This window comes from Pongo abelii, chromosome 1 (genome assembly GCF_028885655.2).
Source record: "Pongo abelii isolate AG06213 chromosome 1, NHGRI_mPonAbe1-v2.0_pri, whole genome shotgun sequence".
Taxonomy (NCBI): Eukaryota; Metazoa; Chordata; class Mammalia; order Primates; family Hominidae; genus Pongo; species Pongo abelii.
In genome coordinates, this window is record NC_071985.2 from 29412934 (window position 1) to 29439414 (window position 26481).

Genomic DNA, 26481 nt, shown 5'->3' on the forward strand with positions numbered 1-26481 from the left:
GAAAGAGCTTTATTTTAGGAGTGAATTGTACACGGTAAAGAAAAGAAGGGAGAAATGGATGAAGGGAAAAGAGACATGGGGTGATTAGTTATCTCAATATCCCTTCGACAATACCATAATCCTTGTTTTCTTAGCCTGAGTTTTCATCTTGATAGGAAACTAGTACTTTATTTTTCTGTATCATAGTTAAATGGAATATATCTATAAATAGTTTTTTCCTTGATAGCGGTAGGAGACATTTCAGTAGCTTACTTTGCATTAACCTCACTAGTTTTCTTCTTGCTTTTACTTAAGTGAAGATTTTAACTTTTCAGTCAAGGCAGAAGAGTCACAGGTTTAAGATGTTCATTTTAGAGCTGTTATCAGTCTCTATGAACCCTTATTGACTGCTTTAGTTTTAAAATGTATGTATTTCAGTAGTATAATATAGTTTTTCCCAACTCTCATCTCAACCCCCTTGCATCTGTTCCCAGCTAATAAAGTACGTAGAGACTTTTCTCCCTACTCCACAAATAAGGAGACTTCCTTCCAGTGAAAGTTTTCTTGAAAATTAAACCCCAATAAATAAAACAAAAACATAGCTGTTCTGGTTGAAGTATGTGAAGGGGATCTGGAGGCCTTCTGGTCCTTCCCCCTCCACTTAGTGCTACCAGAATTAAACCCCAATAAATAAAACAAAAACATAGCTGTTCTGGTTGAAGTATATGAAGGGGATCTGAAGGCCCTCTGGTCCTTCCACCTCCATTTAGTGCTACCAGGGCACCTCTTTGAAATCTTTAGGACTCTTTGGAGTAATCTGAAAACCACTGATCCAGAGACTTTTAGAATTGCATATTTTTAGAGCTACAAATACCTTTTAAGTCTTTTAATCCAAGTTTCCCAAATATGCCTGATCCTAACCATCCTATGGAATGCTTGTTAAAAATTAGATTTCTGAAATTTACTTGAGACCAAGTTGTCTCAGAATCTGTGCTAACAACTGCCCCAAGTGGTGATTAAAATTAGTCAAGTATAGGAAACATCCTTCTGTTCCTTTTGTCAGTGGAGGAAACAGCTGCAATGAACTAAGTTTCTTAGGCAGGGTTGTCTAGTTTTAGCTTTTTTAAAGAAATTATATCTTACTGACTTAAATACTGAACTGAGTAGTCAGTCACGAATTAAATCTTTGATTATTCCAGCCCAGTAGAAGCTGAAAGGAGAAATCCTTAACTAGTAAGAATGACTTCTAAGCCTCAAGGAAGGAATGAAACAGTAAACTTGAGAAAGGCTGGTACTGATTTAGTATTAGCATGAAATATAAGCAGATGAGGATTAGCAGATGAGGAGAAGTTAAATAGCTTTTCAAACTTTGCATGAATGACCTCTCTGAGGATGGCTTCCTCTCTGAGTTCATTCAGAATTTCCACAATATCATTCTTTTCAGAAGCTGAAAACTACCTTCAACACTGACAAAAAAACCAACCCAATAATGGTAACAATGGAAAAATAAAAACAAATTTAATTATAGCACTGTTTTCTGCATTCTTCTAATGAGAAAAAATAACTTCCATTACTTAGCTATTTGACTCTGCTTTCATCTACATTTTTCTCACATGTGCTTTATATGTAGTGTCTAAACATTGCTCTTGTGATTGGTCATCATGACTAATTTTACACTGAACAGTGAAGTGAGAAAAATACATCAGCTCCAGAAGGGGATGCTACTGCAGATTTGGAAGTAGAATAGGTTAGAGCATAATGTGTATGACCATTTATTCAGTCAATCTGCGAATATTTATTGATTACCTATATGAGACAGACCCTAGCTAGGTACTGGGAATATACTGAGAATATACTGGTCTATATGTACTGGCCTCTATATATAGCATGTAAACCAGTAGAAATGTCATTTATACTTTTAATCTATAGAATTGCCTTATTATAGTGACCGAATGCTATTCTGCTTTTGATGGTGATGTGTTACCCTAACACTGATTAAAGAAAACAATACTGAAACAAAAATATCCATATTCTCTTAAAATGGACTTGTCCAAACTATAAAATTGAATATCACATTTACCTTTAGGATTAAGATATAACCCCACTGGAAAACTTTTCCTTACCTTCTAATACCAGATTTTAAAATTATTTTCAAAATAACTCTAATATTATGCTTTAATTGGTTTCTTTTCACCTGCCAGTAGCTATTCTTGTGAAAGAAGTCTAAATCCTTCATGTAGTCTTGGTTTACAGTTGTTTCTCTTTTTTCTGCTTAAATATCAGAAAAGAGTTAACAGTTGAAAAAAATTAGTAAATGCAGTAACAAGAAAGCCAGTTAGTATTCCTGTGCTATTATTTATTTTGTTTATGGTGCTGTATAAGATATCGCAGTGTTTTAACATGAGGATGTATTTGTTGCAGGTTATTGACCCAGTGGCTCCACGATATGTTGCATTACTGAAGAAAGAAGTGATCCCAGTGAATGTACCTGAAGCTCAGGAGGAGATGAAAGAAGTAGCCAAACACCCAAAGGTCACTCTTACAGTTTCACCAATGTGTTTCTCTCTGTTAAAAGAAGGAGCAGGAAATAAAAAGGAAAATGTGCTTTCATGGCAGTGGCATGATTTTGAGATGATTTTCTTTTTTTTTTTGAGACGGAGTCTTGCTATGTCTCCAGGCTGGAGTGGAGTGGGGCAATCTCGGCTCACTGCAACCCCTGCCTCCCAGGTTCACACCATTCTCCTGCCTCAGCCTCCTGAGTAGCTGGAATTACAGGTGCCCGCCACCATGCCTAGCTCATTTTTGTATTTTTAGTAGAGATGGGGTTTCACCATGTTGGCCAGGTTGGTCTCGATCTCCTGACCTCGTGATCTGCCTGCGTCGGCCTCCCAAAGTGCTGGAATTACAGGCGTGAGCCACTGCGCCCAGCTGAGATGATTTTCTATTCAACATTATTTGTCAGGATTTGATACTAATTGAAGTAAATCTTTTTGTGGATTTTTTGCCTTAAAAAAGTTTATTTTAGTAACAATCCACAGTACATCACACAGAACTGTTATGCTCAGTTGGTGCTTATTTTTTATTGTGTAGAGTTAGCATATTAGTGTGTAATAAGAATTTATCTGTTCCTAGAGTAATCCTGAAAGACAAGTTATAATTCAAGCTCCTATATTTATATGGAATCTGAAGTGCATTCTCTATTAACTAGGGTATTCCCTGTCACCTTTGTCTTTAAGCCAAAACATTAGACCTACTACTGTTGAATCACAGCTTGACTTCAGAGTCTCTTACACTGTCATTTCCTCTGTTTGGAAAGTATAAGTGAAGGGTCCATCTAAATTCTGAATAGAATTTTTTTTTTTTTTTTTTTTTTTTTGAGACAGTTGCACTTTGTGGCCCAGGTTGGAGTGCAGTGGCATGATTCTGGCTCACTGCAACTTCTGCCTCCCAGGTTCAAGTGATTCTCATGCCTTAGCCTCCTGAGTAGCTGGGATTACAGGTGTGCGCCACTACACCCAGAAATTTTTGTATTTTTAGTAGAGATGGGGTTTTGCCATGTTGGCGGCCAGGCGGGTCTTGAACTCCTGGCTTCAAATGATCTGCTTGCCTCATCCTCCCAAAATACTGGGATTATAGGCATGAGCCACTGTGCCCAGCCCTGAATAGAAATCTTAAATACTAGTACCATAGAGTACTTTTTTGTTAAGCTGTGGTCATCCCAGATTCTTATGACTGCTTAGTTGACAATTTTGAAGCAAAACAAGATTTTTTTTTTTTTTCTTTTTTTTTTTTTTTAATTTTGAAATGGGCCTTGCTCTGGTGCCCAGGCTGGAGTGCAGTGGCCTGATCTCAGCTCACCGCATCCTCTACCTTGGGCTCAAGTGATCCTTCTACCTCAGTATCCTAAATACCTGGGACTACAGGTTCATGCCACCATACCTGGCTCATTTTTGTACTTTTTTGTAGAGACAGGGTTAGACCATGTTGCCAAGGCTGGTATTTGCAGAGGCAGGGTTTCACCATGTTGCCCAGGCTGAGAAAGAGTTGTTTTATTTCATCTTTACAAGTTGTCTATAAATAACTTTATTATATACTGAAAATTACGTTCACAGACTAACGCATATACTAGTAGCCAAGCTTATAACTGTGTTCGTAGACTAACTCACATATAAGACGATGTGCATTGCAAAGAGCTGTACATATTCTAAATTGTAGCTTTATATGATTGATTGTCTTCCCATGTATGTCATTAGCTGCTTTTTAATTTTAAAGATTTGAATCCTAATAAGATTTGGGGTGTGCGTTTAGTTGATCGGTTTGGCTTTGTCTTTCTTTATATCTGATTGTTTTGACCAGGTAAGTAGTAGTATCTGACCTGCCATATCACCTACCGTACAGTTAGCATAAATCTGAAGCATACTGAATATTTTAAAATTTGAATCATGAGAAGAAAAGTTTTGAAGAGTGCTTATTTTTTAAAATGACAGTTGTGGTCTGATAGTTTAGATTAAATTACTAGGCTGGTGGCTCATGCCTGTAATCCTAGCACTTTGAGAGGTGGAAGTGGGAAGATCATATGAGGCCAGGAGTTCAAGACCAGCCTGGTCAACATAGCAAGACTCTGTCTCTACGAAAAATAAAAAAATTAGCCAGGCATTATGGTTCATGCTTCTCAGAGGTAGGTGGATCGCTTGAGCTCAGGAGTTCAAGGCTGCAGTGAGCTATGACTATACCACTGCACTCCAGCCTGGGTGACTGAGCAAAACCCTACCTCAAATAAAATTTAAAAAATTAAATTACTAAGTACTGCTCATTGTTAAAAATAAGAACTAATTGTTAAGGAAGCACACTCTTAAATTGTGACTGGATTACTCAGTTTGCTCTGTGGAATTTTCATTATAACATTTCCCTCACAACGTATTTTTTATTTAGCCTGTCAGTATTCTATTCTGAGCTTAGTATGTTATCTGTTGTTAAAACACACTGATTTTTCTCAAATGCATTGGTGAATTCATTGAACAGTTGTTAAACACATGCTGGTTAATGTTTATTTCAAAAGGCCTTCTTAACACTTTTTTCTTTTAATTCTGCCAAATAAAAACTGAAATTATGGCATTCTTTTTATTCTCCGCATCTCTTTTTCTTTCCATATCATACACACTAGAAAGGCAGAAAATTTACTTATCTATATCTATATAGATAATACTTTCTTTAAAGTTTGTCTTCTAAAATCTGAAAGGTCCGTAATTTCCTGCTAAGGTGGCATCTGTTGTCCTATAATGTCCCATAGCCACTGCTCAAGAATGGCTTATTTTCTCCTTTGCTGCAGAAGCAGTGAGATTCCTTTTTTTTTTTTTTTTTGGTGACAGAGTCTCGCTCTGTTGCCCAGGCTGGAGTGTCGTGATGCAATCTTGGCTCACTGCAGCCTCTGCCTCCCAGGTTCAAGTGATTCTCCTGCCTCAGCCTCCCAAGTAGCTGGGACTACAGGTGCCCGCCGCCACGCCCGGTTAACTTTCTGTATTTTTAGTAGAGACGGGGTTTCACCGTGTTAGCCAGGATGATCTCGATCTCCTAACCTCGTGATCTGCCCACCTCAGCCACCCAAAGTGCTGGGATTACAGGCGTGAGCCACCATGCCCGCGAAGCAGTGGGATTCTAAGGATAGGAAACATTCTAGTTGAAGTGATACTAAATGATAAAGTATACTGTCTTAGCTATGAAATCAATGAATGATTCTTTTAGGCTGGAAGTAATCTTAGGGGCAAGCTACCTCATCTTATTCCATTAACATTAGTGGTCAGGTTGCTGATCTGATGTCACAGAGCTGGAATTCAAACTATTGATTTCTATTGAGGCCGAGTATGTATTGTTTAAATGCTAAGAACAGAATTGGAAATATGTTTATGTTAAAATACATAGATGGAGAAAGAGTAAAGCATTTTCTTCCTAATACAGCAATGAACTGCTAACAGTTTAGTAACACAGAAGACTTTTGTATGGTTAAAGAATAGAATGAATGTATAAATTTGCATACTGGGTTCAATCAGTTGTTATTTCAACAGATACTATGCTTTTCTTTATCAATCAGAATCCTGAGGTTGGCTTGAAGCCTGTGTGGTATAGTCCCAAAGTTTTCATTGAAGGTGCTGATGCAGAGACTTTTTCGGAGGGTGAGATGGTTACATTTATAAATTGGGGCAACCTCAACATTACAAAAATATACAAGTAAGAACTTTTTGTTTGTTTTCAAATAAACATGGGAGAAAAGTATTTTATTTGTATTTACTTATTAAACATTACCAAATTCAGATCCATACATGTTGCTGACTAGTAAATCTGCAACTGCAAATTCTGCAAATTCTGGACACAAATTTTTTTCCATATATGTTTCATTTTACTAACAGGCTATCAAGATGTCTTTTATTTGTGGTGTTGAAAATTACTACATCTGGATATAAAAAAATTGTAATGCTTTAATGAGAAATTACATGATAAAAAGGGACAAGGGGATCTTTTAGACAGAATTTATATGTATAACATAATCTTTATACTAAAATTTACTTTAAAATTGATTGGTTAATAATGAATTTGACTTTCTAGTTACTATAGTGTGCTACACTTAGGAATATGATCTTCAGATTCTATAAATGAAACATAGTATGCTTAAGACTGATTTATGCAAACTCTGAAATCTTAATTGCGTAGTTATCACATATGATTGCAAGTAACTGCCAAATGTTTTTAAACATAGTAATTCAAATTTTATAATGCTTAATGCAGGTGACTTTAGGTTAATAAATATGTACATGTTCCTCATCAATTGTATGTGAATCTGTTCTCTAGTTGATTATTAGTATCTCGATGTCAGTGATTATGTTGTATTTATTAACCAATATATGTCTGGCATATTAGAAGCTCAAATAAATGCTTGATTTGGAATTTTTCCAAAGAAAATTTCTTATCCATTTATTACAAAATAAAACAATAAATTATTTTATAATATAAAATAATTATTATAGAACAAAATAATGAATTTATGGCAGCTGTGGTTAATATTTCTTTGAATACTTTTAATCTTATATCTAGAAATGCAGATGGAAAAATCATATCTCTTGATGCAAAGTTGAATTTGGAAAACAAAGACTACAAGAAAACCACTAAGATCACTTGGCTTGCAGAGACTACACATGCTTTTCCTATTCCAGTAATCTGTGTCACTTATGAGCACTTGATCACAAAGCCAGTGCTAGGAAAAGACGAGGACTTTAAGCAGTATGTCAACAAGAACAGTAAGGTAACCTTCCAAAGAAACCATATTTCACCTTTTAAATTTTTCTTTAGAATTAAAAAAATTAATTTTATATATTTCGGTTCCTCAGATAAAATGGATAAGATGTGTAGAATTTTATTTAAATCAAAAGTTGTAAGTTGGCCGAGCATGGTGGCTCATGCCTGTAATCCTAGCTCTTTGGGAGGCCAAGATGGGTGGATCGCTTGAGCTCAGGGGTTCAAGACCAGCCTAGGCAACATGGTGAAACCCCGTCTCTACAAAAAAAAAAAAAAAAAAAAAAAGATGTAAGTAATGTTTCCATTTTATAGATGATAAGAAGTGAAACACAGTGAGGTTGAGTAACTTACCTGAGGACAAACAGTAAATAGTAGAGTTGGGATTCAAATCTGACCCTTGTATTTAAGCCTTATGCCAGCATGCCTTTCACTTAAGTCTATTATGTGCTTCTTGCATCATATTTCATATTTATAGCAGGGAAATTATTTCTTCTGGAATGCTAATCAAGTTATTTAAAAGGTTTTTTGAGGCCAGTTTATGAATGTTAACTTTTAAAAATGTGATAAATTGAATTGTCATTTAACACTTCACCGTTTCATTGTGTCCTCAAGTAGTGAACTTTTTAACATATCTGTTTAAAATGGGAATATTTTAGTTAGTGGAAACTGCTTGCATTTTAGAGTTGTTTTACTACTATGATTTTGAGAAAGTATACTTTAGTTTTATATCGTCTTTACAGCATGAAGAACTAATGCTAGGGGATCCTTGCCTTAAGGATTTGAAAAAAGGAGATATTATACAACTCCAGAGAAGAGGATTCTTCATATGTGATCAACCTTATGAACCTGTTAGGTAAGTAAATGTAACTGAACGTCTAAATGAAAATGCTTAAAGTTCTTATAGTGAGTAATATTTTAGAAATTGAACTTTCACTAAAATAACGTACCTAACTGTTTTCTTTCTCAGTCTCTTTCTCAGTTTTCTTTGTTTTATATTTAACATTTTAGACAAGTAATTTATTTTAACAAGTGATCTTTGAAACAACATGCACATTGAACATTAATAAATTATTCATTTCTGAAATTAAACCTCTTGTAATTAACTTTCTTGTAGCCCAAGTATAAAGAACAAAATTTCAGTACTGTATATTACCTATCTTTGGGTGAAAATTATTACCATTATCTTTTTCTTTGTAGTGTATTTTCACTAGATAAATGGTACAAACAGCGTACATTTAGAGGGAAAAAAATAACCAATATTTGTATTTTTTTCTAACCATGAAGTAATAAGATTATTAGAAGGAGAACTCTGTAAATTTTTGTCCCTTTTTTTCTTTTCTGTTTGTCTCTGCTATTTTTTAAAGTGATATCTCTGTAACTGTGTAGTCAAAATGCCTCTCCTGAGATTTAGTCTTGTGAATCTAACTGCCTTTTAGATATCTGAATAGATTCTTTCAAGCATTTCAAACTCAACGTGTTCAAAATTCCGGGATCTAGGTGTCATCTTTGATTTATTCTTCCCCTTCATCCCTTTTTTCACTCAGCAAACTCTGTTGTTTGTGTTGCCTGTCTGGTCCATCTCTGTGGATCCACTGCTCTGCCTTATTTCAGGCTATAGCATTGCTTCCTTGATTGCCAAAACAGGCTGTCATGTATCTCCTTGCCTCCAATTTCATCCTTTTTCTGTTCAGTTTTCACATGCCCACCAGTCTGAAAATTTAAGAGTAACAGTTTTATCACATTTCTCTACTGTTAAAAAATCTCTGTTAGTAGGGCAGGCACTATGACTTATGCCTGTAATCCCAGCACTTTGCAAGGCTGAGGCAAGAGGATTACTGGAGGCCAGGAGTTCAAGACCAGCCTGGGCAATATAGTGAGACCCCATCTCTACAAAAAATTATAAATAAAGAATTAACCAACCATGGTGGTACACACCTGTAATCCTCACTGCTCAAGCAGGTGAGGCGGCAGGATTGCTTGAGCCCACGAGTTCAAGGTTACAGTGACCTATAATTGCACCACCGCACTCCAGCCTTGGTGATAGAGCAAGACTCTCTCAAAAACAAACAAACATTATTGTTAGTTTCAGGGTAAAAGCTAAACTTTTGAGTTTGATATGCAAGATTTTTCATGTTACGGCGTCTCTTGAGCCATACGTGTTGGAGTTTTCTCGCCCTGATCCCCTCTGTTTAACATATGTACCAAATTGCCTGGGGCTTTTCAAAAGCACTTGATGCCTTTTCCTGGAATGGCCTTGTGGCTTTTTCGTCATATGAGTAACCTTATTCATTTTAATATCACATTTCCTTTACACATAAGCTCACATAATCCTTTAGTCACATAAGCATGCATACAGTGTAGCATAGTGCCTAATAGTTGCTAAGCCCTCCTTAAGTATTTAGTAATGGTGGTGGTACCACCAACTAAAATAACAGAGTAGGTTTTCGTTTTATTCTTAGAAAGTTTTTGAACTTTTCAACAAATAGTGCAAGAAGAACTGAACAGCTACACGTGAAAGAGTGAAGTTGGGCACTATCTCATATCATATACAAAAATTAACATTTATCAAAGACCTAAATGTAAGAGCTAAAAACTATAAAACTCTCAGAAGAAAACGTGAATGTAAATCTTTGTAACCTTGGCATTGCTGTTTTGGATATAACACCTAAATCACAATCAACCAAAGAAAAAAAATAAATTGGACTTCATCAAGATTAATATATATTGTGTTTCAAAGAAAGTGAAAAGATAGGTCACAGAATGGGAGAAAATATTTGCACATATGTCTCTTAAAGGACTTGTATCCAGAAGAGAACCCAATTAACAATGGATTTAAATAGACATTTCTTCAAGCAGATGTACAAATGTAAGCACATGAAAAGATGCTCAGTGTCATTAGTTGTTAGGGAAATTCAGATCAAAATGATAATGAAATATCATTACATACCACTAGGATGGCTGAAATAAAAAAAGACAATAGCAAGGGTTAGAAATGTGGAGAAATTGGAACTCATATGTATTGCTGGTAGGGTTGTAGAATGGTTCAGCCACTTTGGAAAAACAGTTGGGTGATTCCTCCAAAAATTAAACACAGAGTTACCATTTGATCCATCAGTTCCATTCCTGCATATTTGCGAAAGAAAAAGAACATGTTCACACAAAAATGTGTACATGAATGTTTACAGCTGCATTATTCATAATTGCCAAAAAGTGGCAATAGATTATTGCTAATTACTATACCCTTTGGAATTGAGAAGTTCTTATAAATTATTACTATTTTTTTAAGAGACAGGGTCTCACTCTCATCCAGACTTGAGTGCAGCAGCGTGCCCTCCCCAGGCTCAGGTGACCCTCCCACCTCAGTCTCCTGAGTAGCTGGGGCTACAGATGCGTGCCACCACAGCCATGTAGTTTGTGTGTTTTTGTAGAGACAGGGTTTCACCGTGTTTCCCAGGCTAGTCTTGAACTCCTCAGCTCAAGAGATCCACCTGCCTTGGCCTCCCGAAGTGCTGGGTTTACAGATGTGAGCCACCATACCCACCCCTAAATATTTTAAAATAAATAAATGTTTTACAGAAATTTTTCTGCTTATAAGCAGATTAGGTGTGGTATGTAGACAAATTTTCTTGAAGTCAAGAGTATCATTAACATTCATGCCTTTCTAGTGGCAGGCATAGCAGATATAATTTTGCCCTGGACTTAGTTTGTTCATATGGATGAAAGTTCATAGATTGGAAGTTTGTAATAAGGACTGTCAATTTTTTTTCTTTTTTTTTTTTCATTGAGGCAGAGTTTCGCTCCTGTTGCCCAGGCTGGAGTGCAATGATGCAGTCTCAGCTCATTGCAATCTCCATCTCCTGGGTTCAAGCGATTCTCCTGCCCCACCCTCCCAAGTAGCTGGGATTACAGGCACCTGCCACCACGCCTGGCTAACTTTTTTGTATTTTTTTAGTAGAGACAGGGTTTCACCATGTTGGCCAGGCTAGTCTCGAACTCTTAACCTCAGGTAGTCCACCTGCCTTGTCCTCCCAAAGTGCTGGGATTAGAGGCATGAGCCACCACGGCTGGCCAATTTTCTTTTTCTTTGGAGACAGAATCTCGCTCTGTCACGCAGGCTGGAGTGCAGTGGTGTGATCTTGGCTCACTGCAACTTCCACCTCCCGGGTTCAAGTGATTCTCCTGCCTCAGCCTCTCGAGTAGCTGGGACTACAGGCACCCGCCGCCACGCCTGGCTAATTTTTTGTATTTTAGTAGAGACGGGGTTTCACCGTGTTGCCCAGGTTGGTTCTGAACTCCTGAACTCAGGCAATCCACCCGCCTTGGCCTCTCAAAGTGCCAGGATTATAGGGGTGAGCCACTGCGCCTGGCCAAGACTGTCAATTTTTATTTATGCATTTATTGTTTGTAAAACTATTCTGAAGAGCCTCTGATTTGAATAGTAAGACAATGGACTATTTTATACTTCAAAAAGCATTAACTGGACAGGCGCAGTGGCTCATACCTGTTATCCCAGCACTTTGGGAGGCTGAGGTGGCCGGATCACTTGAGGTTAGGAGTTCAAGACCAGGCTCTACTAAAAATACAAAAATTAGTGTGGTGGCGTGCGGCTGGTAATCCCAGCTACTTACAGGCTGAGGCAGAAGAATCACTTGAACTCAGGAGGTGGAAGCTGTAGTGAGCTTAGATCACATCACTACATTCCAGCCTGGGCGACAGAGCGAGACTCTGTCTCAAAAAGGAAAGAAAAAAAGAAAGAAAAGCATGAACTTAGTGCCATTGAATTTATCTAGGAATTCAATATTTATTGCTGTTCAGATAATTTTGTTCAAATAAACTATTTTGTCTCTTTATTTTCTTTTTAGCCCATATAGTTGCAAGGAAGCCCCGTGCGTTTTGATATACATTCCTGATGGACACACAAGGGAAATGCCAACATCAGGGTCAAAGGAAAAGACCAAAGTAGAAGCCACAAAAAATGAGGTAATGACTTTTACAGATATGTGTATAAAAATAAATGGTCTTTCTATCCCAGGGTTTAGAATATATTTCTTTACAAATGATTATCTTTCTTACTGTGGAGACGGAAGAAGACAGTTAAGTCTTGCTCTTTGCATTTTGTTGTTATCCTTTCACGTAAGATTTTACAATCTTGCTCTGTCGCCCAAGGCTGGAGTGCTGTGGCGCGATCTGGGCTCACTGCAACCTCCGCTTCCCGGGTTCAAGCAATTTTCATGCCTCAGCCTCCTGAGCAGCTGGGATTACAAGCGTGCACCATGACGCCCGGCTAATTTTTGTATTTTTAGTAGAGACAGGCTTTTGCCATGTTGGCCTGGCTGGTCTTGAACTCCTGACCTCAGGTGGAACTCCCCACCTCGGCCTCCCAGAGTGCTGGGATTATAGGCATGAGTCACCGTGCCTGGCCAGACCCCTTATACTCTTAAAAATGATTTGCTTATGTGGGTTATATTTATCAGTATTTATCATACTAAAAATTGAGAAGTTTTAAAAGGATTTAATTCATGTAAAAATAATAAATCTAGTTACATGTTAACATACAAAAAGTTTTTATTAAAAAAAATTTTCCAAAATAAAACTTTTAGTTAAAAGAGCGGTATGGTTTTAAATTTTTACAGATCTCTTTAATATCTGACTTAATAGCTTCTAAAAACCTGTACGAACAGTCATGAGAGAATGAGAGCGAAAAAGACAAAATACATTGTAATGTAGTGAAAATAGCTGCGACTTTGCAGATCCTCTTTAATACCCCTTGGGATCTGTGGACCACACCTTGAAAATTGCTACTATATATTATTCAGTAACTCATGGAGTAAGCATGAGATGGGAAATTTGGTTGCTCTTCCCTCATTGGTCCCAGTTCCCATCTGTGCCTCTCATTTTTTACATATCCTAGAAAGATAACTGGTGTTATGCTATAAGTTAGTATGTGTTCTTGAAAAACTTCATGTTCTGCAAAATCACATACCGAAAATAACAGCTGATTTTTCAAGAAAAACAGAGTTGAGGCAAACCACTTAAAACCTATGTATCTCATACGGTTTCAGTCAGATGGTGGCTAGGTAGCAGTCATCAAAGACTCGACTGGGCTGTATTCTATTTTTATTTTATTTTATTTGAGACAGAGTATTGCTCTGTTGCCCAGGCTGCAGTGCAGTGGTATGATCTTGGCTCGGTGTAACCTCCACCTCCTGGCTTCAAGCGATTTTCCTGCCTCAGCTTCCCAAGTAGCTGGGACTACAGTCACGCACCACCATGCCCAGCTAATTTTTTTATATTTTTAGTAGAGATGGGGTTTCACCATGTTGGCCAGACTGGTCTTGAACTCCTTACCTCAGGTGATCTGCCCACCTCGGCCTCCCAAAGTACTGGGATTATAGGCATGATCCACTGCGCCTGGCCTGGGCTGGATTCTAAAATTGTTTCCTCACCTGGGTGCCAAGTTGATATTGGTGTTGGCTGGGATCTCAGGTGGAATAGTTGACTGGAATAGCTGCAAGTGGCCTCTCTAGCATGGCAGTGTCAGGGTATTAAGACTTCTTAACTATCATTTAACGCCTCCAAAAGTGAGTGTCCAGTAGATGAGGTGGAAGTAGCATTGCATTTTAGGATTTAGTCTTGTAAGTCTCACATAGCATCATTTCTGCTGTACTCTGTTGGTCAAATCAGTAACAAGCTTTCTCAGATTCAGGAAAGTGCACAGAGATCCCCCTTCTTGGTGGGAGGAAAGTCAAAAAATTTGTGGACATGCTTTGAAACCTGCACACTTTTGAATAGAAATTCAATATTCAGGTACAGTTGACTGGCATTTATACCCAACTTTGCAGTCAGAGATCCTTTGCAGCTTTAAACCTGAAGGATAATAATGCTTTTCCCTGTGATGTGTAGATCTTTGAGGATATTTGTCTCCAATAGAGGCTGATACTATCAAAATTAAATTCTCATCCAGGGCTTAATATTATGGTAAAAAATGTTTTTTAAACATCATCTTCATTAAAGGAAGGCACTTATACGAAAGGTTTTTGGGTTTTTCTTCAGATTGTTAATGTATTTCTAAAGTTTTCTCTTTAATTATGAAAAGCTTGTTCCTGCATGCTTCTTTATTTGACATAAAACTTGAATACACAGGGAAAAATCACACACAAGGCAGTGTGATTTTTTTTTTTTTTTTTTTTGGTGGTACACTCATATGTTCCCCTGTTTACTAACCATGAATGAGATGATTTATGTTGCAAATTAAATGTAGCAGAACAGGCCAGGCATGGTGGCTTAAGCCTGTAATCCCAGCACTTTGGGAGGCCGAGGTGGACAGATCACGAGGCCAGGAGATTGAGACCATCCTGGCCAACATGGTGAAAGCCTGTCTGTACTAAAAATACAAAAATTAGCTGGGTGTGGTGGTGCAAGCCTGTAATCCCAGCTACTGGGGAGGTTGAGGCACAGTAATCACTTGAACCCGGGAGGCGGAGGTTGCAGTGAGCTGAGATCACACCACTGAACTCCAGCCTGGCGGCAGAGCTAGACACTGTCTCAAAAAAAAAAAAAAAAATGTAGCTGAACAAATATATATTTTTGATATAGGGTGGCTACATGAATTGTATTATTTATTTAATGTATATGCATTTGTGTATGCATATTAGTGTTATGAGTGTATATATAGAATCTCACTAAAAATAAATATGAGTGATTTAAGGAATTATGGGGAAGGAATTTTGAGTGACAGGTTTTTTTTTACTGACATGCCCACTTTGAGAGCCTAACACCTGTGTAAAATGCAACTCTGATACAGCTTGAGATGCCTGTTAGGTGTCTAGGTAAAGATGTCTTGAAGACATTGAAAATGCTGGGTCTGGGATCAGGACAGAATTCTGGAATAGAGATGAAAATTTTTGAAATTTATACATAAGACTCTGAATATGGATAAGATTATTCTGAAAAATCAAGTGGCAGATCATTTAAAAGAAAAAAGCTGAAGGAAATGTATAATGTGAGCTGGGTTTTAATGTTAGAAGGGTTTCAGTAGGGAAGAATGCAGTCTAGGCAGCAGAAAGCATGAATAAAAATAGTATCTTTATTCGCTTTTCAGGGTTGATTTTAGTGAACATAGCTCTAGATTTTACACACAAATAGATACCTGTAAATTTATAATTTTACACAAATGAAACTTCCACAACAATGAGTTACAATTATATCACAGAATTTGATGGAGCTCTTGCCTTATCAATAATCTAGATGTATTTCATCTCTAAAAAAATTAATAGTGATACCTAATGCTTATTGATACTCACTTTTTCTCAGCCTTTGTGACTAAGGGCTTTACACAGATTACTTTTTATTTTCCCATCAACTTGATGGGTTAAGTATGGTTATCCCCCTTTTACAGTAAGGAAACAGCTTAAAATAACTCAAAGTTGCACAGTGAGTATGTGGTAGAGCAGTGATTTATTCTCAGACTTGATGGATATGTTATAATTTCTTTAGTCCCCTAATGACAAAGATTTAGGGTATTTTCAGGTTTTTACTATAGTAAAAATGCTCCAGTGAGTATGTAGGTACCTCTATCTTTGTTTACTCCTGTCATTTTTCATTAGGATAAATACTTAGGAGATTATTCATTTAAACTTTTTAAGGGATTGAAGTTTAAAGTTTCTGTTTTTAATTCAAAACATTATAAAACAATCAGTTTGAAATAATTTTGTGGGAAAACATTTAATATGAATTAATTATTTTACTTTTGGTTTTCTCTCTTGGTAGACCTCTGCTCCTTTTAAGGAAAGACCAACACCTTCTCTGAATAATAATTGTGCTACATCTGAGGATTCCTTGGTCCTTTACAATAGAGTGGCTGTTCAAGGAGATGTGGTTCGTGAATTAAAAGCCAAGAAAGCACCAAAGGAAGATATAGATGCAGCTGTAAAACAGCTTTTGTCTTTGAAAGCTGAATATAAGGAGAAAACTGGCCAGGAATATAAACCTGGAAACCCTCCTGCTGAAATAGGACAGAATATTTCTTCTAATTCGTCAGCAAGTATTCTGGAAAGTAAATCTCTGTATGATGAAGTTGCAGCACAAGGGGAGGTGGTTCGTAAGCTAAAAGCTGAAAAAGCCCCCAAGGTCAGTATGTTAGATAAAGTCAAGACCACATTTTCAGTAAGTATGTGAATTCAAACTGCTTAGGGTAGTCTCATCTTCTTATAAAACATCGACTGCTCGTATTTTGATGTAATAATCAACATTGACTGATACCTGCTATGTGCCAAGCTCTGAAAATATATATAAGAAGCTCATAATCTAGTTGAGGGGTGGCTTACTGGGGAAGGAAACATACAGACTCAGTGTACCGTGTGTGATGTGACTGTAATCCTTTGTGATATGTATAAGTTGCTAGGTAAAGGGTTTGTGTTTTTAAGTGGCAACAAAGGTGGAAACAATTTATAAAGGATATTTAAAATCATCCTGAAGTAGAAGCAGCCATTATGGGGGAACAAAGATCACAACAAGGCACTCTTTAAGTGTGGAACCATGGTTCTCAAGCTTTACTGTGCACCAGAATTACTGGCTTGCTAAAACATGGATTGCTAGGCCCTGCCGCTTGACTTTCTTCTGCAGTAGATTCAGAGCACGTGGAGAATACGCGTTTCTAAAGTTTCTCAGGTGATGCAGATGCTGCTGTCCCAGGGACCATGCTTTGAGAACTCCTGGTGTAGAGGACAGTACCAGCAGAGGTAGAGGTCAGGAGGTACAAGGTGTATTCAAGGAATAACAAATGGATTGTCAAGAGGTTTTTGACCTGTGATTATCTCCAACTTTTCATAGCAGAGCCTTCAAATTATATGAAATTTTGACTGAAGTATAAATTATATTCTTGTTTCAGTATGTCCTTAGGCAAAACATTTAGCCAAGTAGGTGTGGCACCTAGTGTGAAATGGGCTTACTTGATGTAGGTAAGAGACAAAGGGAATGGCATCTGTATAGACTGTGAAAGATCATATTTAATAATGAAGGTAGGTAGTTCTACTCAAACAGCAGCATAGTTCTAAGACATGATCAGATAAACAGTACTGCAACGAAAAACAATTCAGCCCCTGATGAGCTGCCAAAAATTGTAGAATTTAGGCTGTGGCACATACACAGAGAAGTATGGTACACCACTAGGCTTGACTTATGTGGCGGGAAGGGGATTTGTTCTAAAATGTCAGATCTGTTGTCCTGTCAGGGTCCTAGGCTCAGGCTGGAGAATTCAGTAAGTTCCTCACCTCATCATCAAGTTGCTGGCATCTGACATGAAACCCTGCCACCCAAGATACTTTCATTCATGAATATTTGACCTCACATTTTGAGGTCTTGCCCCAGGAGTTAATATTTTTCTGTCTCTCCATTGTGAACTGTGAGAAATCCTTTATTAGGTTGGTGCAAAAGTAATTGAGGTTCTTACCATTACTTTTAATGGCAAAAACCACAGTTACTTTTGCACCAACCTAAATAGCCTGTTGAGATCCCACAGAACCATGATTATCTAAAACAGCTTTGCTTTGAGGAATAAATGCTGCTGGGTGTATGAGTTTAGGATATAAATTCCAGATGTCTCTTACCTCATGGGGAGGTTGGGAGCATTTTGCACTGTATCTGTTGGACACTAAATATGTACTCCTTTCTAGGTGTAATTTGAAGGGAAGGGCTTTGGTCTTCAAATTTCTTCATTGTATAAGTAGAATATATTGAGATTCTGTGCCAATTTTTGGTCAGCTTAATTATGGGTGGAATAGTAACAGAAGCAACCATTGTACTTGGAGTGACAGTCAACTATGAATCCATCACCCATCCTTTTGGGTTAATGGGTTACATCATGCTTTCATAAAATAACACTGTTGAGGTTATGAAAAGTCAGCTTAAGGTAAAAAGATCTAAATTTCTTTGGTAATTAGGCAGGTACTTTTATTAGGTATTTTAATACTAATGTGATACTGAAATAAATCTGACTTCAGTTTAGTCTGACTTACATTTATTGAATGCCTACTGTATACCATGTCTATTTCAAAATATAGTAAGTCTTAATGTTGTTCATAGGTTCTTGGAAACTGAGACTTTAAGCAAAATGGTGTATAACAACAATAGGCTAATTGAGATAAACAAGAAATTAAGTAGGCCAGGTGCGGTGGCTCACGCCTGTAATCCCAGCACTTTGGGAGGCCAAGGTGGGCAGATCATGAGGTCAGATCGAGACCATCCTTGCTAACACAGTGAAACCCTGTCTCTACTAAAAATACAAAAAATTAGCTGGGCGTGGTGGCGGGTGCCTGTAGTCCCAGCTACTTGGGAGGCTGAGGTAGGAGAATGGCATGAACTCGGGAGGGAAAGCTTGGAGTGAGCCGAGATTGTGCCACTGCACTCCAGCCTGGGCAACAGCAAGACTCTATCTCAAAAAAAAAAAAAAAAAAGAAGTTACCACGGCATATTTCTGATATCAAAAACATCGCATTACATAAACTTCTTGTGTTTTTTTATTGTTGTTGTTGTCTTCATTTTTTCTTTTTTAATATTTTGTCTTCTTTTTCTTTTTTAAAATTATTATTTTTGCATTACACAGACCTCTAACAAAGACCCAAACACTTCTAATTGAAACAAATGTGAGCTGTATATACATTTAAGAAAGATGAATAAAGACAAGGTAATTATTTACCCAGTTATTCTAGTTCAGGGTTTTGGGTGGTCAGAGCCCATCCTTGTAGCTCAGGGCTCAAGGCAGGAACCAGCCCTGGATAAGACATCATTCCACTGCAGGGCGCACTCACACACACTGACACTCAGACCGGGAGCATTTAGACTCACCAGTTCACCTAATGTGTGCAGCTTTGGGATGTGGAATGAAACTGGAGTTCCCAGAGAAAACTCACGCAGACATGGAGAAAATACACACGCTCCACACAGACACTGGCTTCGGCTGGGAATCACGTTTTTTTTCTCTTCAACGTTATGATGAAATGACATCAAACAAAACAATGTTATTCAAGGACGTGCTGTACTGCATATATTTTTTCTCTGAATGCTAATAGTAGTAAATGTTTCTTCTAAAGAATGAACCCAGTTACTAGGAATGGAACTAGCATTTAGCCTGCATCTGGCACTGTGTACTATACACTTTTTAGTCCTCCCAAGAGCCATGTACAAAAATATTCAAAGAATGCTACTTTTTCTATTTGCTCGTTATAGCAACAGAGGAGAAACTGAATATGAAAGTAACTTCCTGAAATTTGCAAAGCCTAGATTAAAATATTGACCGATTCCCATGTTATTTACCTTGAGAGGTGGTGACAGTGGGGTACTCATTTGCCTAAGCTTCTTAACTATTCAGTTTTCTACAAAGGTGGTTATTTTACTATGTCATGTTAAATGGTAAGGAAGGTGACCAGCTGAAGGTTTAGGTTACCAGCTTCAACTAGACTTTTCTTGCTGTTTTTTGTTTTGTTTTGTTTTTAGTCTTCTCTTTCCTGCTTCGGGATCAGATAGATGCTTCTATGAAAGAACTTTTAAGCATAAAGGCAAAGTATGAGCAAAAAGACGGGCAAGTAATAAAAACTTGAAGTCCATCAAGTCTGCCATCTTTTGCTCCTCTTATTCTTTTTCTCCTGATCAGTAGGTTGCTGCATAAAATAACGGATCAAGTTGATGTAGTACGAGGTGCATAACAGAGAATACACCAAAGATATAATAACACTGAATATTAAGTTACTTTAAAAATTAAAGTACTTTAAAACAAATTTTTTTTTTTTTTTTTTTTTTTTTTGGAGACAGGTTCTTGCTCTGTTGCCCAGGCTGGAGTGCAGTGGCTTGATCATGGTTCACTGCAGCCTCGACCTCCCAAGCAATCCTCTCATCTCAGTCTCCTAAGTAGCTGGAAGTACAGGCACATGCCACTATGCCTGGCTAATTTTTGTATTGCCTGCAGAGACGGGGTTTCACCGTGTTAACAAGGCTGGTCTTGAACTTCTATACTCAAGCTGTCTGCCCTCCTTGACCTCCCAAAGTGTTGGGATTACGGGTGTGAGCTGCTGGGCCTGGCCGTACGCCTGTTCTTTGTAAATGAATTTTTTTTTTTTTGAGACGGAGTCTTGCTCTGTCACCCAGACTAGAGTGCAATGGTGAGATCTCGGTGCCTCCGCCTCCCGGGTTCAAGCGATTCTCCTGCCTCAGCCTCCCAAGTAGCTGGGATTACAGGCGCATGCCACGACACCCGGCTAATTTTGTATTTTGTTTTTAGTAGAGACTGGGTTTCACCATGTTAGGCTGGTCTCGAACTCCTGACCTCAGGTGATCCACCCACCTCGGCCTCCCAAAGTGCTGAGATTACAGGCGTGAGCCACCACGCCTGGCCTGTAAATGAAATTTTATTGGAATACAGCCACACTCATGGTTTACATATTGTCTATGGCTGTTTTCATGCTACAGTTAGAGTTGAATAGTTGCAACCAAGACTCACATAGTCTAAAATATTTATTATGTAGCCCTTTATAGAAAAAGTTTGCTGATCCCTCCATGGAAGAAAGAGTTTTGAGAACCATTGTAGTTAACAGTTGTTTAAAAATCAAGTAACAACAAAATCAAATGATTATTAAATAAAAATAATTCACAATTGTTTTGTCACTAATGTTCTCTCTTTATGCCATACCCAGTCTATGTGGAAGGGAGTTGAATCACCATTTGCTTCTGTAGTTGCAGCATTTTAATTCATGGCACCTTGTATTTTATGTCCCCAATAATTCATCTTGCCAATCTTTGCTCTTTTATTTTTTACACCAATGTTACTGTTTTTTAAAACCCAAACCACAGTTTATCAGGAAAGGACATACATCCCTGTACCCTTTTGTCCATTAAGCAGGTTGTTCTAGGAAGCCGCCACCCTGCACTCTCACCCCAGATAGCTTTAAGGTGTCTCAGGCCAAAAGATAAATGTTGCAGGGAAGGAAACAAGAAAAAAGCCTATCTTTTTCTTGATGTTGTTTGTAATTCTTATTTGGGATGTGTGTAGTGAATTCCAGCTATATCTATTTAGTACTTAATGCAAAATTGATTTTGATCTAAACAAATATAAATACATCTTACATCAGATTATGGTTCAGGATACTTCACAAGACTTACATCAGCTTGGGGATCTTCTGGAAAAATCTTCAGAATTTGTGTTAATTGATTTGTATCAGAGAAAAATAGCAGGTAAATTGTGATTTAGGTAAACGAATCAGCCCAGTTGATAAGCAGGAGAACAGGTGTTGTGTTCTAATTTAGGTTTGACATCAGGATCTGGGCTCTACCCTGTGCTGTATTGGCTCCTAGAATCAGGTTTCAGTAATTGGTTATTCCTTACAGGTGTAGGTATTTAAGCTACGCAAATCGGTTAATTATTTTCTTAAAATGCCTTTCTTTGAAACCTGTGAACTTTTTAGTGTACTAAGTCTCCTAGCAGACTTTAAAAAATATAATACAAGCATCATCACTCTCTTCCCTCACTTATTTGGAAGGATTTTCTGTTCTGATTACCTTTCGTTCATCCCCCTCCCAACCAAGTGAGAATCTCTGTTTTCAGGAGTCATCATTACTAATGTGTGTATGTGTAGTTCTCTTAGATATGCCAGTAAGGAGCAACGGTGAATGGTAATAAAATTGGAAAAAAAAAAGTTTGAAAAAAGTATTTTTTGAAAAAAGTTTTTTCATTTGGAATCGAGATATCCAGGCTATTTTGAAAGGTTCTAGTATTTCAAATGGATAATGTTCCAGGTTTTGTTTTTTTTTTTAAAAGGTCACTCCTTTCCCCATGGAGAAATGTTTCCATCTAGTGGCTGCTGAAAAAATAGCTGTTTGGGTACTCATTCTGAATGTAATCAGAATGTAATCAAAAAATTGTCCATTTTCTCCATTTTATTTAACTTTCCAGTTTTTAGTCATAACATTAGCATCACTTTTACTTATTTCCAATTCCCATCTTAAACCTTTACCAAAATCTTTTGTATTGGTTGTTTCTTTTCTCATTAATCCACATCAGCAATTATTTGCTGAAAACCTTTTCTGTTTGTATTGGCATATGTTAGGTAAGTTTAAAACAGTCTTTGTCCACTAACAACTTAAAATCTACTAGCAATGCTCTCTCAGCTTCTGCTGTTATATGATATTGTACTAAATCATAGTATACCATCCAATTTCTCTTTGTAAATGTCTTTTCATCCAGAAAACTAGTATTAAGAGATAATTTGTTCTCCACCCAGCCGTTCTTCATTGTGTATTCTAAGAGACAAATTCAAAGTAATAGTCAAACATCTCTTTCGAAAAGCAGTTTTCCTAGCATGTTAGTAGGATTAAAATGCACATTTAGATCATTGTTTTCTGTAATCCTTAGCAAACTGTAATGGTCAAGATCACAGCCTCTGGAATAAACCCGAGATTCAGATACTAGCTCTGCTTCTTATTGTGTAACTCTGGGGAAGGAACTTAATCTTTCTAAACTTAACAACTTCTCTAAGGGTTGTTTTGAGAGTTAAATAAGATACCATGTAAAGCACTTAGTATAGTGTCTGGCACAGACTAAATATGCCATAAAATGATAATGATACTTTTCATATTATAATTCAAATTCTCTCAAGAATCTTTAGGTACCTTCTAAATCATCAGGGAAGATTGCATAGTGGTGATTAGTATAGTTTTACTCTTTTTGGAAAAATAACCTGAGTAATTTACTTAGTTATCTAGAATATTCCATTTCCTAATGGAAGGGGAAATATATGAATATATAGCTTTATTAAGAGTATCTCATTCAATAACAGAATGGTTTGCTTACCTTAATCTTCTCCTTTATAACGTTTCAAATTATAATCTTGGCAAACGGGGTTTTTTTTTTTTTTCTGTGTGAAAAGTGTGCCATCTGACTTTAAGCTCTAATGAATACCTGCTTATAGTGTAAAATGGAGCTTCTTTCAAATAGTCATCTCTTTCTAGAAATAGTTGCAGGGAAGTTTCTTCTTTTCCATTTTTATTTTAGCTGGTGGAAATTTCCGTTTTTTTCCCCTTGATTCTCATATGTCTGATTAACTTGGCCCTTTTTCTTAAGATAAAGTAGTTTCTGCTGTGAAAACTCTTTCCTAAAAACAGAATAAACAAGAGACACATCAAGAGTACAGATCAGACAATCTACTCTCATCTTCTCTTTGTACATTTTCTCTTAATTTTACTACCTTTATGTGGTGCCTGGTATGATACTCTAATAGGCAGAAGATGTTACAAAGTAGCTGGACAAGGAAATGTGCTTTGCTGCCTCATAGATGCAAATTTTTTGAAGGTATACCGTTGGTATCCTGCATTCCTCTGACCCCCATTTGAGTATTCATCATGGCTTCTGCCTGGTTTCATTTAGCTATCTGGAGCATTATTCGAGTGTAGCAGTAAAAATTGGATAGGGTGATTTGGAGACACTTTTCCTATCTATTTTGATTGATACCTTGAAGTTCCCAGTGGTACACTGGTTTGTGGTGAGATAGTAGCACCATTTCAGGTAAGGTGTCCAGCTTGTGTCCTTTGCCTGTGTTGCTGTCATTCTCTGCTAGAGAGTCACAAGTGTCTCAGTTGGGCTGAGTGTATCATTCTTTTTTATTATTATATTGAAGTATCAGAGATTAAAATATATAGGTAAGTGTCTAAAAACTTCAACATGCTTTCTCATCTTATTGTCAATTTGTAAAATTGATGTAACTATTCGTTAGTTGGACCCAAACTTCCTTTTTTTCCCAAAGTTGTATTTAATTTCTGTTTAATAAGCTGTGGAAAATAAGGTTTGTATAGGCAAAGCCATTGATCTGATCTTTATTCTGATTTCGTAAATTCTGACTTCACTATTTATAGACCCAGGTCTTGACACTGACAGTTTCCTTAGATGTTCTATTATTTGTCTGTTTACTTACGTAAAATAGAAAGTTACACTGTTGTATGTTGAATTGTATTTTTGTTTATTTCTTCGGCTTATATATAATTTATGTTTTTAATTTTTCTTTAGCTTTATCTCTTATTTTAGGCTGATGATTTAACATAGGTTTCCCCATGATTAACTTATGGGAATGATTTGCTGATAATTAAAGATTTTTAAATGGCATTGAAATTTCCAGAAATTTCCAAAGTGTTATAAATATCTCTTTTTCACTTTTATTTTAGGCTAAAATAAATGAAGCTGTAGAATGCTTACTGTCCCTGAAAGCTCAGTATAAAGAAAAAACTGGGAAGGAGTACATACCTGGTCAGCCCCCATTATCTCAAAGTTCACATTCAAGCCCAACCAGAAATTCTGAACCTGCTGGTTTAGAAACACCAGAAGCCAAAATACTTTTTGACAAAGTAGCTTCTCAAGGAGAGGTAGTTCGGAAACTTAAAACTGAAAAAGCCCCTAAGGTTAGTGTGTTATTTTGTTTATGTGTTTCTGTTTTTTATGTTTCAGGGTATTTTCTTTGCCTCAAGTGTTTTCTGCCCCATCAAATCTGGCTAACTTCTACTCATATTTCAGTTCTCAATTCTCTTACCTTGCCTTTTAGAGAAACTTTGTTTGTTACCCCAACTAGATTTGACTGGATGCTTTCATATGACGCTGCCCATCACTGACGTAGTACTTAAACAGACTGTATTTTAATTATTAAATTGTTTGTTTCCCTCCAATCTGTAAGATCCAGAATAGTGACCTAGACCCTAGCACAGTGCTCACCCATTGAAGGCCCTTAATATTTACCTTGTTTTTCATTCTTTCTCCTAAAGCTCTGTCAAACTGAAATAGTAGGTTTTATTTTGAGCTCTTAGTAGTTTGTGCTAATTTTGTAAGTGCGAATTCTGTTATCTTTTTAGGAGTAGGTTTTTTGGTACAGATTCACATGAGTGGAAGACAGTTGTTGTAGTTTTGAAATTTAACTTTATTAGAACTTGATAGCCGTTATCTCCTCTTTATAATTGTGAAATGTTCAACTTACGTAATTTAATGGCTCTGAACTTAGATTCCTATGGAATACATGTTAGATACCAGTGCTTTCTAGTAGATCTTTCTGCAGTGATGGAAATATGCTATAACAATATTGTCTAATACAGTAGTCATTAGCCACATGTGGCTATTGAGCATTTGAAATGTGATTATAGTGACTGAGGAAGTGAATTTTTAATTTTATTTACTTAAAATTAAATTCAGCCACATGACTACTATTTGGATAATGCAGTTGTAGAGTGTGCTATTTTCCAGTCACAGTTTTGCACAGTTCTATCCCTGTTTATCATAATCTTTATAATTTCAATAGTTGGTGTAACACCTACCCCAAACCCCTCTGTCCCCAAACCCCTGTCTTTAATTGTGTTTGCAAATCTACATTTAAGCTTTGGACACATCCTTTTGTAGTTCCTAAGTGTGATGGTTGGGTTTTCACACTCATAAGTGAGATATGCCTCCCTCAAACCTTATCACCACCTGGGCCCATTCCCCATCTGATGTTGGGGGAAAAAAGAAAGCTTTGAGCATTGTATTTGTTTAAGTGTGCTTAGACAATGACTTGAATTAAATACTATCTTCTCTTTTTCCTCTTTTGTTAAACTAAAGGATCAAGTAGATATAGCTGTACAGGAACTCCTTCAGCTAAAGGCACAGTACAAGTCTTTGATAGGAGTAGAGTATAAGCCTGTGTCAGCCACTGGAGCTGAGGACAAAGATAAGAAGAAGAAAGAAAAAGAAAATAAATCTGAAAAGCAGAATAAGCCTCAGAAACAAAATGATGGCCAAAGGAAAGACCCTTCTAAAAACCAAGGAGGTGGGCTCTCATCAAGTGGAGCAGGAGAAGGGCAGGGGCCTAAGAAACAGACCAGGTAATGAATCGCAGAAACTTCATTTGAAGCAAAGCAGAGCTGTGAATGAATTCAACTCTTAATGTTTTTTAAAACAAATTTTGACTAGTTTAACCATCACATTAAGTTAGAGAACGCTAAAGCTATAATGTCAACAGATAGCATTTATTGATTTTCCATTTAGTTTTAAAAATAGGTAACACATTTGTTTGGTTCAAGAATCTCAGAATATAAGAAGTTCCTCTGCGTGTTTCCCACCTTTCCGGTTTTCCCCACCACCGTAATCAGTCGGTAGCTACTGTTAACAGTTTCTTCTGTATCTGTTGAACAATTTTCATTTATTATTCAAGTAAATAC

General features: G+C 37.0%; 1 protein-coding gene and 1 non-coding gene across 4 annotated transcripts in view; both read left to right on the plus strand.

Annotated features, from left to right (window-relative positions):
* Nucleotides 1-26481, plus strand: part of EPRS1 (glutamyl-prolyl-tRNA synthetase 1) — an 83291-nt gene that overhangs the window by 37486 nt on the left and 19324 nt on the right. For all 3 annotated transcript variants that reach the window (XM_063725138.1, XM_054520220.1, XM_054520227.1), the window contains 8 exons: nt 2401-2511; nt 6068-6204; nt 7066-7273; nt 8007-8119; nt 12129-12246; nt 16036-16395; nt 24469-24702; nt 25883-26145. In XM_063725138.1, the coding sequence (XP_063581208.1) occupies nt 2401-2511; nt 6068-6204; nt 7066-7273; nt 8007-8119; nt 12129-12246; nt 16036-16395; nt 24469-24702; nt 25883-26145 (1544 nt within the window). The remainder of the gene's footprint in view (nt 1-2400; nt 2512-6067; nt 6205-7065; nt 7274-8006; nt 8120-12128; nt 12247-16035; nt 16396-24468; nt 24703-25882; nt 26146-26481) is intronic.
* LOC112131535 (small nucleolar RNA U13) lies at nt 25673-25776 on the plus strand. Its single transcript, XR_002913579.2, has one exon. It is a non-coding gene; the product is annotated as a small nucleolar RNA U13 (small nucleolar RNA).